At 23.5% G+C, this 17,329-nt stretch overlaps 1 protein-coding gene across 19 annotated transcripts in view; it reads left to right on the top strand.

Annotated features, from left to right (window-relative positions):
- Positions 1–17,329, top strand: part of LOC111617470 (tropomyosin-like) — a 57,937-nt gene that overhangs the window by 29,954 nt on the left and 10,654 nt on the right. For 14 of the 19 annotated variants that reach the window (XM_023358819.1, XM_023358813.1, XM_023358805.1 and 11 more), the window contains one exon: positions 13,578–13,695. In XM_023358819.1, coding sequence (XP_023214587.1) covers positions 13,578–13,695 — 118 coding nt within the window. Of the gene's footprint in view, positions 1–13,577; positions 13,696–13,977; positions 14,096–17,329 lie in introns of all 19 variants that reach the window. The other 5 variants (XM_023358767.1, XM_023358774.1, XM_023358761.1 and 2 more) reach the window with 1 other exon arrangement.

Genomic DNA, 17,329 nt, shown 5'->3' with positions numbered 1-17,329 from the left:
TAAGGATTTAACTACCTTTGTGTAACTCCGCACGAGCATTCTAATTGTTTTCGTGGCTACTTTGAATGCTCTTTCAACAAATAATCCATTTAATGGTTAAATTTTACAATTGGGACCCTTCTTTTGCCTCTAAAAGCTCATTTTAGAATTATAGATTCCTCCACACGATACTATCGATAATGCGGGCACCGCCATCTTTCTTTCGCCGTTGTTCCTAAATGCCTACAAACAGTAGCACACTCCCATTGCAGAGCGACTGCTATTAATGAACGCACCCACAAACTGTTACCAGTTGATGATGCTCATGCTGAGATCATCATATAAAATGAATAATCCTCTGGTAAAATATTTACTTAAATAATAAATATTTTACCTATGAAAAAATGAATAATAAATCTGATTTAAATAAGGATTTAACATGTTTTTTAATTTTTGGAACCTAACCCCCTTTTCGCACTAGTGTTTCGTATAACACGGCAATTTTTTGGAACGTAACTCTCGTGTTATACAGGTGTTACGTGTAATATCTTCTGCTGTTTCTGTTATATATCAATTTTTAAATTTTTCATTTTTTTTAAAAAAACAAATACTGTCCTGTAGTTTTCTTCCTTTCCACATGACTTGTTCATATAATAATAGATAGCATAACAGTTTATTTCAGAATAGCATAAATAAATCAGAAAAAATTAATTGCTGCTAAGAAAAAAGTTNAATTTTCTGAGAGAGCGAGAATATGTGGTGAGAAGAGGCGAGACGCGATAAATATCAAAACCTGTCAGATATGTGCGAGAACCAGAAATTCGCTCTCACGATTGTTATTTCTCGCTTCTCATTTGTGCATGGTTTTCCTTTGCGAAAACTAAATCGCTCGCAACCTCTCTCTCGCTCTAAATTCGCATCTGCATAGTCGCACCCTAAGGCATTGCTGCCCGACTGTGGTCTGCCTTAGGTGGAAGGCACAGTGACCCTCACTTTTTCCTGCGATCTGTCAGGATGATGCAAGAAGTCATTTGGACGTATGAGGGTAGCAGTTGCTGGATGCAGAGAATAACACAGAAACCAAATTTACACAATTAATCATGTCTACTAAAGTATACAACATGCTTACATAAGTATTTCTACAGATGTCTTATTTTTGACAATCTCACGAAGACAGAGGAAAGTTTTGCTCTTTTATGAATGAAAACATAGTTCACTTCACACCAGCATTTAGAAATTAAATATAGGACACTTCCATATTACGTGTTTAATTTCGCTCTTTTGATGTTCACAAAGAAAAAATGAAGCAAAAGGAGAGAGTTTGTCTTTCAATCCTTGTTGTGGCCAAAACAGGAGAAGGGTGATCGTTGCTGTTGACGTACAGTACCTCAGGAGGCTGGAGGGATGTAGTCATGCACATGGAGAAGTTAAGTTCCTGTTTCATTGGTCTAGGCTAGGAGTCAGCAATTTGTCAAGTGAGAAGAGCCAAATTGTCATGGAAACAGGATAACAAAAGTACCAGAGAGCTGCATATATGAAATATACATATGTATATTACAGTTGAGCGTTGTTTATCCGAATCAATTGGGGACTGGGGTTGTTCGGATAACTTATTTTTCGGATAACAGATTACGTACAAAAAAATAGTTTAACGTATCTGATGTTGAAACTTTTCTCCGTTGTGTGTTGCTTCGCGTTGAATTTTTGTCGATGTTAAGCCTAATGTAAACTTTTTAAAATAATAATCATGGCTATTGCATTGTTAAAAATTATTTTTTATTTTGTATAAACAAAATAAATATATTGAAGAATATAAAAACAATAAAAAATTATACTTCAGAAGTTAATTTAGCATCAAAAACGTAAAATATTTGAGTAGCCGAAGACATAGCCAAAGATTACAGTGCCACAGCACTGGCGAAAATTTAAATTTGTCGACTGGAATTCCTTCGGATAACCGATGTTTCGGATAATTGACCTTCGGATAAACGACGCTCTACTGTATATAGTTTATATTCAGTTTAAGCTTATTTCTGTTAAAGAAATCATCCAGGATTACTATTTATATGTTTAACTTAACATTCCTTAATATATATACTGTATATATATTTCACTACTAGAAAAGAATAATTTTATTCCTATTTCATGAAAACAATAGTGGAAAATTATAATACAGGTAACCCCCATATAACACGGCACTTCTATAGCACAGATTCACTCTAACACGGTTCGAGAATTGGGTAAAACCCTCATATAACGTAAAATGTAATAAAGGGTGCATTCTTTTATACCTCTGCGTAACTCCGTGTGAGCATTCTAATTGTTTTCGTGGCTACTTTCATAATGTAATAATTAGGAAAGTGGGAATAATTGTTGCTTCGAAGAAAATGTAAAATATTATTAAGTTAATGCTCTTTCAACAAATAATCCATTTAATGGTTAAATTTTACAATTGGGACCCTTCTTTTGCCTCTAATTTTAGAATTATAGATTCCTCCACACGATGCTCATTTTAGAATTATAGATTCCTCCACACGATACTATCGATAATGCGGGCACCGCCATCTTTCTTTCGCCGTTGTTCCTAAATGCCTACAAACAGTAGCACACTCCCATTGCAGAGCGACTGCTATTAATGAACGCACCCACAAACTGTTACCAGTTGATGATGCTCATGCTGAGATCATCATATAAAATGAATAATCCTCTGGTAAAATATTTACTTAAATAATAAATATTTTACCTATGAAAAAATGAATAATAAATCTGATTTAAATAAGGATTTAACATGTTTTTTAATTTTTGGAACCTAACCCCCTTTTCGCACTAGTGTTTCGTATAACACGGCAATTTTTTGGAACGTAACTCTCGTGTTATACAGGTGTTACGTGTAATATCTTCTGCTGTTTCTGTTATATATCAATTTTTAAATTTTTCATTTTTTTTAAAAAAACAAATACTGTCCTGTAGTTTTCTTCCTTTCCACATGACTTGTTCATATAATAATAGATAGCATAACAGTTTATTTCAGAATAGCATAAATAAATCAGAAAAAATTAATTGCTGCTAAGAAAAAAGTTTGGATAAGAATTTATTTTAAAATAATTTAAAATAATAAAAATTTCAATTATATTTCATAACTTAAAATAGTAGTTTAATTTTACATTTTTAAACAAAGTAACCTTCATAAGAAAACATTATTCATTAAACAAATTTGTTTATATATACATGTATATATATTCATTAATCCTAATATATAATATTAAATTTAAAAAGCTATTAATGTGCTTAGAGAGATAATTATTAATATATATTTTTGCCAATATCATTATATATATACTTTTTTAAATCTTATTTTTATATGGTAAGCTTTAGTTTGAAGATGTTTAATAGTAAATGGTTGAAATATGCCATTTTAATTAACAATAGAAACTTTGTAGCATAGTTTTGTCAATATATTTCTTTAAATTTTATTAAATATATAATAATCTTTCTAACAGAATTGCTTCATTCTTTTCTGCAAGGAATACTTTTATCATTGTTTTTTTGCACTTCCATATATAGTATGAAGGATTATATTATAATTACTTATAGAATCTTGTTTTTGATAAGTACATTCACTTCTAAGAATTAGTGCAACTGCAGGTGTCCAATACAAAATATAAAATTACTAAATAATTCAAAAGTAATATAATATAATTATTATATTGTTTTTAAACAGTTTTTTTTTTATTCTGTAGTTACATGCAAGAGAGGTTAAGTAAATTATTAAATTCTTTACTCTGAAAGAATGTAGACAGTTTTTTTATCATAAAATGAATAAAATTTAAAATTAAATTTCTATTCTGTCTGATTTAAAATATTTTTGTTAGGTTGATACAGTTTAACAAAGTGGTTGATGATTAGTTAATAAAAAAATTACTATCTAAATTACTAAGATATAATATTTAAGGAATTGATATTCATGCTCTATTAGAATTGGAATAATATGGCAATTTTTCTGTTAGAAAAGTATTTAGATATTGAAGAATTTGATTTTAGTTTTCATTGTTTGAAATAATGTATTTTAGGCAATACAATTTTACATTGAAAAACTCCAATGCATTTTTTTCCTTTTATGGAATTAAGATAACAAATTATAGATGTTAAATGTTTAAAGAATAAGAATACAATGGAATCTGCTTTTTTGTTTTTTAATAGACTAGTATAAACAATTTAAAAATAAATGAAATTATAAAATTGAGAAAAAGGAAATGCTTAATCAGTTACCAAGCTTCCTGTTTTTTCCACCTTAACTACTACATTTTCAAAAACTTTGAAACATGTTAGGTAGAATTAATTTTTGATCTAAATTTTTAAATCTATCAGAAAGATCACATTTGATCCAGTTAACAGAATTTAAAACCTTGTCCTGAAAATAGGAAGCATTATTATATATTGGAAAATGTTCTGGAATGTATACAAGTGAAATAAAATTCATTTTCAGTATAAATTGTGAAAAAAATTTGAAATAAATTTTTAAACAAATTAATTATGGAACTGAATACATTGTTAATTCCATAATTTGAATTACTTAATAAGTATTGTTCCTGATAAATGCAGTAATTTGTGGAAATGAATGTAATTCAGAGTTGATTCAAAAGTATAAGATTGTTAAATAATTCAACAATAACATAATAGCATCATGTAGATATAAAAAATTTTTTATAACAAACTTTTCTAACTTGAATATCTTACTAGAAATTATCAATTTATTAAATCTGCCTTTTTATATAGATTGCAAATTTGATATATTTAAAAAACATAGAGAGTAATTAGTTAATTATTCATAAATGAAATTTTTTCTTTAATTAGAAAATATTTTTGTCACAAATTAAAAAAATGCTCTTGAAATAAAACAACAAATAAAATAAATATTAATGCTGAAATACAAAATGGATTCAGCATATTGGTGTTAAATTTTTTTTAAACATTGAAATACATTTAAAAAAATTATTTATTTGTTCTTCTTCTAAGTTTACTTTTATGTTTAAAAAATTTTAACACAGACTGAATTTATTTTGTTGTTTCATGTCATTAATGATGTATGCCATCATTATTTTTTACTTAAAATGTTATTTTTGACAATAAGATAAATTTATAATATTTAATGAATGTTGATGTTATGTAATAAAATTTTTTTTTACAAAAATAGTTTCTTTAGTTAATTATCTGTAAAATATTTATTTTTTATTAATTACTATTTCCAAAACAATGAACATATTATTATTAAACTATATTTTTGAAATATTGATTTAACTTAAATAATGTTAAATCTTAAAAATTTCAATTATGAAACATAAATAATGCATTATTTATTGATGTAAATACAAAGAGACTATATTTAAAATATAGATATATACTTCAGCCATTGCTTGTTATTGATATTGCTTAATGTCATTAAGCAATATAAATAAGTTTTTTTAGTATTTTATATATAAGATAAATAAAAAAAAAATTACATGTCATATATATATTTTGCAATAATTTCAGTCTTGTTTCTTGTGCAATTTTGACTTGGTTTTTTAAAAAATTTTATCAAAAGACAGTTGCTTTCAATAAATCAGATATTTAGATAATTCTTAGTATTTTTCCACTTTTAAAAATTTTATTATGCTGTTGAAACAGTATTTGAGTTTTATTTCTTGTATTTCTGTAGAAAAATGTTGCGTCATGTATTGTAGTTATTTTACTAGAGCAACTTTATTCTGCTTTTCTTGTTCCTGGATATAAATTTATAACTCAGAAGTGTTTATTTAAAATGATTTTAGTACCATTAAAACACTTCTCATATTAGTGAAAAATTATAAAAGTAATATTACAAGAGTTTAATTTAATCCAGTTGCAATCATACTTTATTTTCTTACAGTGTATTTATTCTTGATCTATATTTGTTAACTTTGACTTGATATCTTTATTTAATTTTAAAATTCTGATAGCTCACTAATGATTTGTTCAAAAAATATTATTTAATACTATAAAATTCAATTACTTCCATCTTCAGAATAACAGCATCTGATTAATTTACATAACCTTACATGTAAGAAACATGTAAAAATGAAACTTAATTTTGAAAAATTCTAGTAAATATTAAATTATATATAATATTGATGCTGTTAATCTTTATTTCATTATACTTTTCAATGTACTTGAAATCTATGAAGATTAGTACTAAATGATCTGCCAATCTGCCATATTGTATTGGGCTCATATGTTTAACTGTCAGATTATTTGGTATTAATCAAGAATTGGGTTATTTGATGTTTTATATTTTTATCTATGAAGATGATAATGGTATTGTTTGGAGTATTTTTAGTTGTTTGAACTCAGTTTTATAAATATTTCTATGCAAGAATTTATGGACATATTAATTAATATTTAAGCACAAACAATAATTGTCAATTTTATTAAAAATATTTACTGTTTGATTTATAGCTTAATTTATTTTTAGTTATCACATATTACTGGCATTTATTTATTTAATATTATGTTTTTATAATCTTTTCATTTTTTTATTCTGAAAATTAAAGTTTTATTTTGAAGAAAAAGGAAATGCTTAATCAGTTACCAAGCTTCCTGTTTTTTCCACCTTAACTACTACATTTTCAAAAACTTTGAAACATGTTAGGTAGAATTAATTTTTGATCTAAATTTTTAAATCTATCAGAAAGATCACATTTGATCCAGTTAACAGAATTTAAAACCTTGTCCTGAAAATAGGAAGCATTATTATATATTGGAAAATGTTCTGGAATGTATACAAGTGAAATAAAATTCATTTTCAGTATAAATTGTGAAAAAAATTTGAAATAAATTTTTAAACAAATTAATTATGGAACTAACTATACATTGTTAATTCCATAATTTGAATTACTTAATAAGTATTGTTCCTGATAAATGCAGTAATTTGTGGAAATGAATGTAATTCAGAGTTGATTCAAAAGTATAAGATTGTTAAATAATTCAACAATAACATAATAGCATCATGTAGATATAAAAAATTTTTTATAACAAACTTTTCTAACTTGAATATCTTACTAGAAATTATCAATTTATTAAATCTGCCTTTTTATATAGATTGCAAATTTGATATATTTAAAAAACATAGAGAGTAATTAGTTAATTATTCATAAATGAAATTTTTTCTTTAATTAGAAAATATTTTTGTCACAAATTAAAAAAATGCTCTTGAAATAAAACAACAAATAAAATAAATATTAATGCTGAAATACAAAATGGATTCAGCATATTGGTGTTAAATTTTTTTTAAACATTGAAATACATTTAAAAAAATTATTTATTTGTTCTTCTTCTAAGTTTACTTTTATGTTTAAAAAATTTTAACACAGACTGAATTTATTTTGTTGTTTCATGTCATTAATGATGTATGCCATCATTATTTTTTACTTAAAATGTTATTTTTGACAATAAGATAAATTTATAATATTTAATGAATGTTGATGTTATGTAATAAAATTTTTTTTTACAAAAATAGTTTCTTTAGTTAATTATCTGTAAAATATTTATTTTTTATTAATTACTATTTCCAAAACAATGAACATATTATTATTAAACTATATTTTTGAAATATTGATTTAACTTAAATAATGTTAAATCTTAAAAATTTCAATTATGAAACATAAATAATGCATTATTTATTGATGTAAATACAAAGAGACTATATTTAAAATATAGATATATACTTCAGCCATTGCTTGTTATTGATATTGCTTAATGTCATTAAGCAATATAAATAAGTTTTTTTAGTATTTTATATATAAGATAAATAAAAAAAAAATTACATGTCATATATATATTTTGCAATAATTTCAGTCTTGTTTCTTGTGCAATTTTGACTTGGTTTTTTAAAAAATTTTATCAAAAGACAGTTGCTTTCAATAAATCAGATATTTAGATAATTCTTAGTATTTTTCCACTTTTAAAAATTTTATTATGCTGTTGAAACAGTATTTGAGTTTTATTTCTTGTATTTCTGTAGAAAAATGTTGCGTCATGTATTGTAGTTATTTTACTAGAGCAACTTTATTCTGCTTTTCTTGTTCCTGGATATAAATTTATAACTCAGAAGTGTTTATTTAAAATGATTTTAGTACCATTAAAACACTTCTCATATTAGTGAAAAATTATAAAAGTAATATTACAAGAGTTTAATTTAATCCAGTTGCAATCATACTTTATTTTCTTACAGTGTATTTATTCTTGATCTATATTTGTTAACTTTGACTTGATATCTTTATTTAATTTTAAAATTCTGATAGCTCACTAATGATTTGTTCAAAAAATATTATTTAATACTATAAAATTCAATTACTTCCATCTTCAGAATAACAGCATCTGATTAATTTACATAACCTTACATGTAAGAAACATGTAAAAATGAAACTTAATTTTGAAAAATTCTAGTAAATATTAAATTATATATAATATTGATGCTGTTAATCTTTATTTCATTATACTTTTCAATGTACTTGAAATCTATGAAGATTAATACTAAATGATCTGCCAATCTGCCATATTGTATTGGGCTCATATGTTTAACTGTCAGATTATTTGGTATTAATCAAGAATTGGGTTATTTGATGTTTTATATTTTTATCTATGAAGATGATAATGGTATTGTTTGGAGTATTTTTAGTTGTTTGAACTCAGTTTTATAAATATTTCTATGCAAGAATTTATGGACATATTAATTAATATTTAAGCACAAACAATAATTGTCAATTTTATTAAAAATATTTACTGTTTGATTTATAGCTTAATTTATTTTTAGTTATCACATATTACTGGCATTTATTTATTTAATATTATGTTTTTATAATCTTTTCATTTTTTTATTCTGAAAATTAAAGTTTTATTTTGAAATTTATTTATTCTAAACTTAACTTTTATCAAACATTGGAATTTATTTTTAAATTGTATAAATTATTCTTTAATATTTTATAATATGAAAAATTACTTTCTCAAATATTATCTACATTATATTATTTATTTATAGTTTTTATTTAACCAAATATTAACTTTAACTGCATAGTAACTGGAAATTTGTTCATGGTCTTTTAAGTTATTGGAAATTATATATTTAAGAAAATGTTTTATAATTATTACACAAATTGATATTTAGTAATTTCAATATACTAAATGTTATCATTTTTGCTGAAAATTAAAAAAATTAATTTTAAAAATATATTTTGAGAATTTTTTTTATTTTGTTAATTTAACAGAATAAAAATGTCTTTACGCTATATAATTTATTCAAAGCATTTTCCTGTTCAATACATAACTTTTTTGCAATTTTATTAATTTATCAATAAGGATTTTCTAAACAAAATTTTGATTGAAAAAATTTATTAGGCTAATTCAAATAATTTAGTGAAAAGAATAAGTTCTGCACTACTTTTAGTGAATTTAGATTGCAACAACAAAAATCAAGTGTATGGTATTGAAAATTTAGGATTTGTCCTTTAAGAATAAATTATTTTTAATTAAAAAAATTTGTCCTTAACTATTTCTAAATGTCAGTTTCCTCATAACTCTTAGGTAGGATTTTACAAAACTTTTTTTTAATTAATTTATTTATTTGATTATCAATTCTTTAAGTAGTGTTTTTTTAGATCTTAAAAATCATTTAGGAATTACTTTCTCTATGATTACAAATAATATCCTTGATCTAAATTTATAGGTTAATAGATCATTGTTTGATCTACTAACTTCAATTTTTATGCAACTGTAATTATTTCTGAATTTATGTATTTCTGCTTCTGTAAATATTATAAGTAATGGATTTTATAAGTAGAATTAGCATGATTTTTCCCTGTAATTAATTAATTTACTTATTGATTATGATTGACTGTTAATGATTGACCCAATTAATAATATAAAATGTAAACTAATATTCATTTCTTTTACTTTTCATTTTCTGAAAATTATAAAATTGTAACTATGTGAGAACAATTGGAAAAAATGATAAAATCATATTTTCAAAATATAAATTATAATTTTTGATTATTTTTAAAATATAATCTGATGAAAGTATAGTGTAATGTGGATTATAACTGTAATTATTATGCATGCCCTACATTTTGAATGAATCATTTCATTATTAGGTTATATTTTGCGTGAAATATTATTATAGTTATTACATCTAAACTACACATTAAAAAAAATCAGAGTTAGTATATAAAGTCATTTCAAAAATTACATTTAAATCAAATGTTTCAGATTAATATATAAATACTAAAAATATTAGCAATGAAAAAATTCCTAATTAATAATTTCACGTGAAATGAAATTCTAAACTATTATAATGATGAAATCTAAAAATCATTATTTTGTACATAATGTAATTTGTGTAATAAATCATTTGAACATTTTAGAACAAAAACCTTGCATTAAAATAACATATATAATGACAGCAACAACAATAAAAAAAAAAAATAATAATAATATAGTCATATTTACTCAGATTTTTTAGAAATTAGAATGTTTTTCCTTTTTTTTATAAACAGTGAAAACAATAAATATCAAATGGTCCTAATTAGATTTTCCTTTTTCAGAGAAGGACCAAAAATAAATTGTAGTGCAATGTAGAAAATTTGTTCTCTGTAATTTAAATAAAGTAATTTTGTGAAGGTTGTATAATTCCAGTTTCAGCTATCTAGGAAGAATGATACTGTCACTTTATACCTGTAGATATTTGCAAATAAAAATGACAAATGGCATCGAATATAAAAAATTCTTCTAGCTCTCTTTACACAATAAATACTGGAAATCATAACTTATTAATCATGTTTTCATAATAAAATCTTATTACCAAAATGATATGTAACTCCAGTTGTTTGAGCAAGCATATTTTATTTCTTGCTTAATATTTTTGTTTACTTTATATTTACATTACAGCAGTTCTTCCACATTATATAGTTTAATGTTTATAATGTCAATTTTCTCTGGATGGTTTTCACAAAATTGTCATTTGTATTTGAAAATATATTTTTTAAGTTTAATGGTAATCTCTACAATATTCTATGTTCTATATAGCACTGAACAAGAAAAGTACAATAACTTGGTTTAATAATTTGTTCATTTTAGATTAAGAGAGAAATTTTGATATCTGACAGTATTCTTAATATTTTTGATGAAGAAAGTAAAGTTCTAGATTCAGGTGAAACTGAATGCCATTAATGCTTTATTGTAGCTTAAAATAGTATATACTCAAATGCTGTTATTCATTCAATTATTTTATCTATAATTTGTCATCATTCCATTCATTAATTATTGATAATCAGATTATCATCATTATTTAAAATTTTTAATGTTTGTAAATAAATAAATAAAATAAAAGCATATGCAAAATATTTATAAGAAAATATTAAACATCATACAGTACATATTATATATACTGTAAATATATTTTACTGTATGTATAAAGATATACAAATAAATATTGCAGACAAAATAAGAAAATAAACTGATTAGTATCATATAGATGTTTCTTCCTAAAACAATAGATGTAAAAAGTGAGAGAAATATTAAGAAAAATGTATTCTTTCAAAAATTACTGTAACCACAATGAGAGTATGAAATTTTAAAATTTGAAGCAAATTGTGAACAGTTATGGAATAGAAAATAATTAACATAATTTTTTAAATTACTTAACTAACCTGTAGTATTGATATGTAAAACATGAACAAAGTTTAAATACATAAATGAAGAAGAGGACTAGTTATGAATCTTGATTTGTTTTAATTTGTATCTAGGAATAAATTGATAGTTATTTTAGTTTGGTTTCAGAATAGATCAAGATTTTTTGGAGCTGAAAGTTTAAAAAAATTCTATAAAATGAATCAGTTTTGAGTACCATGGCTGTCTCTGTTAGAAAAAGTGGGCAATATTCATTTACTATGCATTATGTCTATAATAATATAAATAGCTGTGGATTGTATAATATTTATTTACAAATTCTCATACTCTAAATTAAAGTTGCAAATGAAACAAAATGATGTAATTTTATGAGCAAATGCAAAATTATATTGTCTGAGAAATCGCTTAGGATTTATAAATTAATATTATAATACTAATTTATTCATAGCAACAATAATAATAATAATAATAATAATATAATAAAATAATTTGTAGAGAATACTGAATTGCATAAAATTCAGTGAAAAAACTGTTTTTAGCACAGAAGTTCTGCAAAATTTTATAATTTAGAGCATAAAAAAGTAGGTCCAAATATTAAGTTAAAATGTATGCATAGAATCAACCATTGCTCATGAGATGTAGAGGTTTAACACTCTCTCACATCTAGCCTAAACGGACTTTCTGATTAGTGTCATAATTCAGATAAGATTCATCATCTATTTGCCCATCATAAAATCATGCAATTACTTAAGAATTTTTCAAAGAAAACTTTCAGACAGACAAGGAAACTGTATATAAAAAACTTTTTGAAGAATGCTTTCTGACCAGTTATAAATGATAAAGAACAGGAAGTAACTGTATAGAAAAGTGAGTTAATATTATTCTATTTCATAACAAGATTACTAGAACTAGAGGTCATTTACTTTGCCTGAAAGATTGGTTAAATTTGTGAAATAAATCCAGAAAATGAATTAAGAAAAATATTAGAGATATTTTGAAATGTTTCAGTTAGAATCTAAGACATTAGAAAAATTGCATTAGAGAGAGAGAGAGTTTCTAGTGGATAAAATTTTAAATATAAATCTCTAAGTTATATAGAGGTTTCCCTCTTATAGCATTCAAAGAAAAGAAAAAAGCACGAATACTGTAAATGTTAACTAAGATTGTTAAAAATATTACATATAAGATATTTCTATGAAATTTATATACAAATTTTCATTTTCATACTGTTAATTGAATTCTTGTTTTTTGTAGAAAATTTATAATTCTAATTCAGTTGTTTAATATTTAATGAATTATAAAATTGATTTATTTAACCTGAAGTGTTTTCATTATGTTTTATTATTTGCTGTAATAAACCATTGATGGTGTATTAAAAGTTTATATAAAGGATGAATCATTTATTATATATAATTATATATAAGGAATCATTATATTATTTGATCTCACTGTTGTTAAACTTCCAATTTTGTTTGAAAATCTTGATCTTTTATATATTCTGTCTTAGAAGAACAGGTTTTTATAATTTCGTTATGAATGAAAATGTTTGCAAATGACCTTTATATTCATTATATGTTATATAATTGGGAATCATGTCTAATTATCTATTTTAAATATCCATTATGTCAAAATTAATGTTCTCATATTTCTAGAAAAGTGTAATTTAATAATATACAGTAAAAACATTAAGTTAATGGAAAGTAAAAGAATTATTCCTTTCTGAAGTAGTGTTTAAAGCTTGTTGAAAGAATAAGTTTTAGTTTTAAGCAGAAGTAAACCTGCTACTAACAATAAACCATAGAAAATTTTTTATGCTTTAAAATATTTATAATAATCTTGTAGTATTATAACTTGTGCAATTTGCATGTCTGCATGTTTTTGTTGCTCTATGATTTCTGTAGCATCAGAAAAGCCTTGGAAAACCGTACTAATATGGAAGATGACCGGATAGCATTATTAGAAACTCAACTAGGTCAAGCTAGGTTGATTGCTGAAGAATCTGATAAAAAATATGAAGAGGTAAGTAAAAGCAAGGTAAATGCTATGTAGTTATTAAATATCCTTGATAAAAACATTGTCTAGTTTTTAAGATATTTCCTTGAATAGAAAGTGAATTGAAATGTGATTTTGATTTAGAAATTGTTTATCATCATTTATTTGAAATGGTTAATATTTTTTTTATCTATGATGTATTATTATTTCAAATAATTTAAGCTTTATCCAATATCAAATACTTTATTGTGGGTTCAAGTTAAAAAAATAGATCGTGAAGAAAGTTAGCATGATTATTTCCTTACTTAGAATGCGCAAGATGCTTGAGCACAGGAGTATTACAGATGAAGAAAGAATGAATGGATTGGAATTTCAGTTGAAAGAAGCAAGAACAATGGCTGAAGATGCAGACAGAAAATATGATGAGGTGATAGGACATTGCCCAGAATAATAAAACTTTTTACATGTCTGATATTGAACTCACCTAACCACATTTGTCAAATTAATGTACCTCATCATGCATGATTTAGTTTATATAACATATTTTTCCAAAGATAATTTAATAAACCCATGAAACTAATGCATGGATTTTATCACATAACTATAGAAAGAGTTTTGAAACTAACTGAAGTTTTTCAATTATTGTATAAAAATTAGATTTATTTCATAGATATTTATAACTAATGTTTTCTTTATTTATAATAATTTAGTACATATCCAGTTTAAATTTAAATTGTATAATGGATCTTTTCAATATATAACTTTATAACAGTTTTGAAACAGTATTTCTATTATAGATATATTATATTATTTATTATAGATTCTACTATAGATTTATTTCAAATTTATTTATAAGAGATGACAACATCTTAAGGAATGGAATTAATAAAATGTTGCTAAATCATTTTACTGGTAAAAATTATATAAGTATTACTAAGTTAAATGTTTTTAGAGTTTATACACTTAATTTATTATTTGGTTTCACTTTTAGTTGTTGAAGTAATTCCCTATTCAGACAATAATCATTTCTTTTAAATTGACATAGAGAAAAAAAAAAAATATATATATATATATAAACACAATATATTGATAACGTTATCAGCTTTTAGTTTGATAGTTACAGTGATGTAACAATAAACTTTGACTTGTAGTTTGCTGATAAGGAATATGGAAATTCAACATAGCATATGAATATTTAAGGATAGATATAACCTCTTTGTAACAGTTTAAATTTATTTATCATGGAAAATCTTTTGGAATTAAATTTGCAAAAAAATACATGAAAGAAATGCTTCTTTCATATATTATCTCAGATTAATTCCAAAAGATTTTCTGTGATAAATAAATTTAAACTATTTTAAGTTTTTAACATGATGGTAATCTAAAATAAAGTTTTAGATTTGAAAATATATTATTAATTTAAGTAAACTATTAGTTCAGACAGTGAGACTTTGGATAAGTCTATCTTTTTCTTGTCAAGTTTATAAAGATAAGGGATAATGTGTGATAATTTTACATTTTAATGTCACATTTACTTTTCATCCATATTTTAAATTAAATAATTATATTTTACTGAAATACTGTTCAATTATTGATCAGTTAACTGAACTCTACAACAAAGCCAAGTTAAACTGTATCAAGAAGATAGGATTAACTATGCCAGTCTGCTGTTGAATTATTAAATTCTATTAGAATATGTATTTTAAATAAATTTTAAAAAAACTACTCTGGAAACTCTAGCCTACTCAATGGAATAAAAATATTCTCTTTGAATGTTAAAAGGACCAACTACTACCTACCTACACAGTCATTAATAGAAAAACTTGTTATCAGTTCAAATATTTATGTATAGTTAAAAATGTGATGATTCATTCACTAATTTTATGATCAGGATATTTTTTCAATTACTTTTTATGGATATATAGCAGAGAAAATTGAACAGATGAAGTATTTGGATTACTGATATTGCACTACATAATATAAAAATTTTTAAACTTACTACATTTTTGGATTATATATTTTATAAGTAGTTCATACTTCAATATGAAAAAAGTCCTAAGTTCTGTGCTTCATGAATAGAAGAGAGTTAAAGCTTAATGATGTATTAATTACCATTCATTAATATTGGAATCCTTAAACAAAAGAGATGTTGTTTATATTTACTGCCAATTTCTTTATTGCAATATAAGCATTTATAAGCAGCAGCAAGGATTAATATTTAAGTAAAATCTAATTATTGATAGCTATTGCTGTGATGATTACATTTTTTCTATTAATATATATTTTTGAATGTTAAATAAATACAATCCTTTAAAATCAATATAAAATATCATTAATAATATATGTAATACAATGTATGACAATAATGTATTATTGATATTCCAATTTAAATTTAATGTTAACAATTTAAATGTTATTTAAATATAATTTAATATAGCTTAATAAAATCATAATAAAGGAAACCTGTAATTGCAGTTAATACAGAAAATTCAGAAATTTATCTAAATAATTCATTACCATTATTAACAGTAGCCAACTATTTATCTTTTTTAAAGACTATTGCTATTTTCTAAATTCATTACTTTGAATTTATGAATTTATGTTTAAGTAATTATTTGGAAGCACAATTTAAAAACTTTTATCAAAGATTATATTTGGAAAATTATTGTGAATTAAAAAAATTTCACTAAACTGCATCAATATTTACATAATTAAATTTTAAGTGAAAAATTTAATTTTTAGAGAATATATAATTATCATTATATAAAGTTGTTATTTTGGCTTTTTTTTTTTTTTTTTAACTTTAAATATGTAGATTAATATTACTGCTATTGTAACACAGCTGCAATGATATAAAATTTGTAAGGCAGTTGTAACAAATATATATATGATGTTAAAGAAATCATTCTAACCTAAAAATCCTGTTTTAAAATTAAAATTATATTTAACATTTAGATATTAGCTTTTCAATAATAATGAATGATTTTAAATTAACAGATTAATTTTTTAGTATAAATTAGATTATACAATAATCAGTAAATAACCAGAATGGTCTTAGTTACACATCTCAGTGACATGAATTTATCATATTTTTATTGAAATATGATTACTTGTTATATCACATAAGTTTGTTTATATATGTTACATATATTGTTTATATATATGTCCCTGATCATATATTGTTTATATATGATCAGGGAATGCTCAGTTTGAGATTAGCAATGATTTGCTGATACCAATTCAAAAATAAGCAATTTAAAATTAGCCTGTTTTGTGAGTTTGGCAGTCTGTGCTGATATTATGAATTATACAATTTTTTTTGATTTATTTCACAAAGTGAACAACAGTCTTGGATTCAGCAGAATGTAGAAACTTATATAAATTTTAGAAATATACTATGTGTAACCAATGAATTAAACGTAAAATAATTGTGTAAAATATAATAAACTGTTTTTATAGCTATAGTATGAATTTTGAGACATATTCAAATTTTCCAACAATAATCTTAAATAACAAACAAATTCTTTTTGGAAAGCTTATTTCTGAATAAGTGTTATTAGTCACACTACTAAACTTAATGTTATATTATACTCCATTCTGGTTGTTTATAAATCGTTTTGTAAATAAAAATGTTTATATGTTTGTTTCTCATGAATGGGGG

This window comes from Centruroides sculpturatus, unplaced genomic scaffold, assembly GCF_000671375.1.
Source record: "Centruroides sculpturatus isolate CEXI.00-Female unplaced genomic scaffold, Cexi_2.0 scaffold118, whole genome shotgun sequence".
Classification (NCBI taxonomy): Eukaryota; Metazoa; Arthropoda; class Arachnida; order Scorpiones; family Buthidae; genus Centruroides; species Centruroides sculpturatus.
The sequence above is the reverse complement of the archived record's forward strand: the minus strand, read 5'-3'. Positions and strand labels throughout refer to the sequence as shown.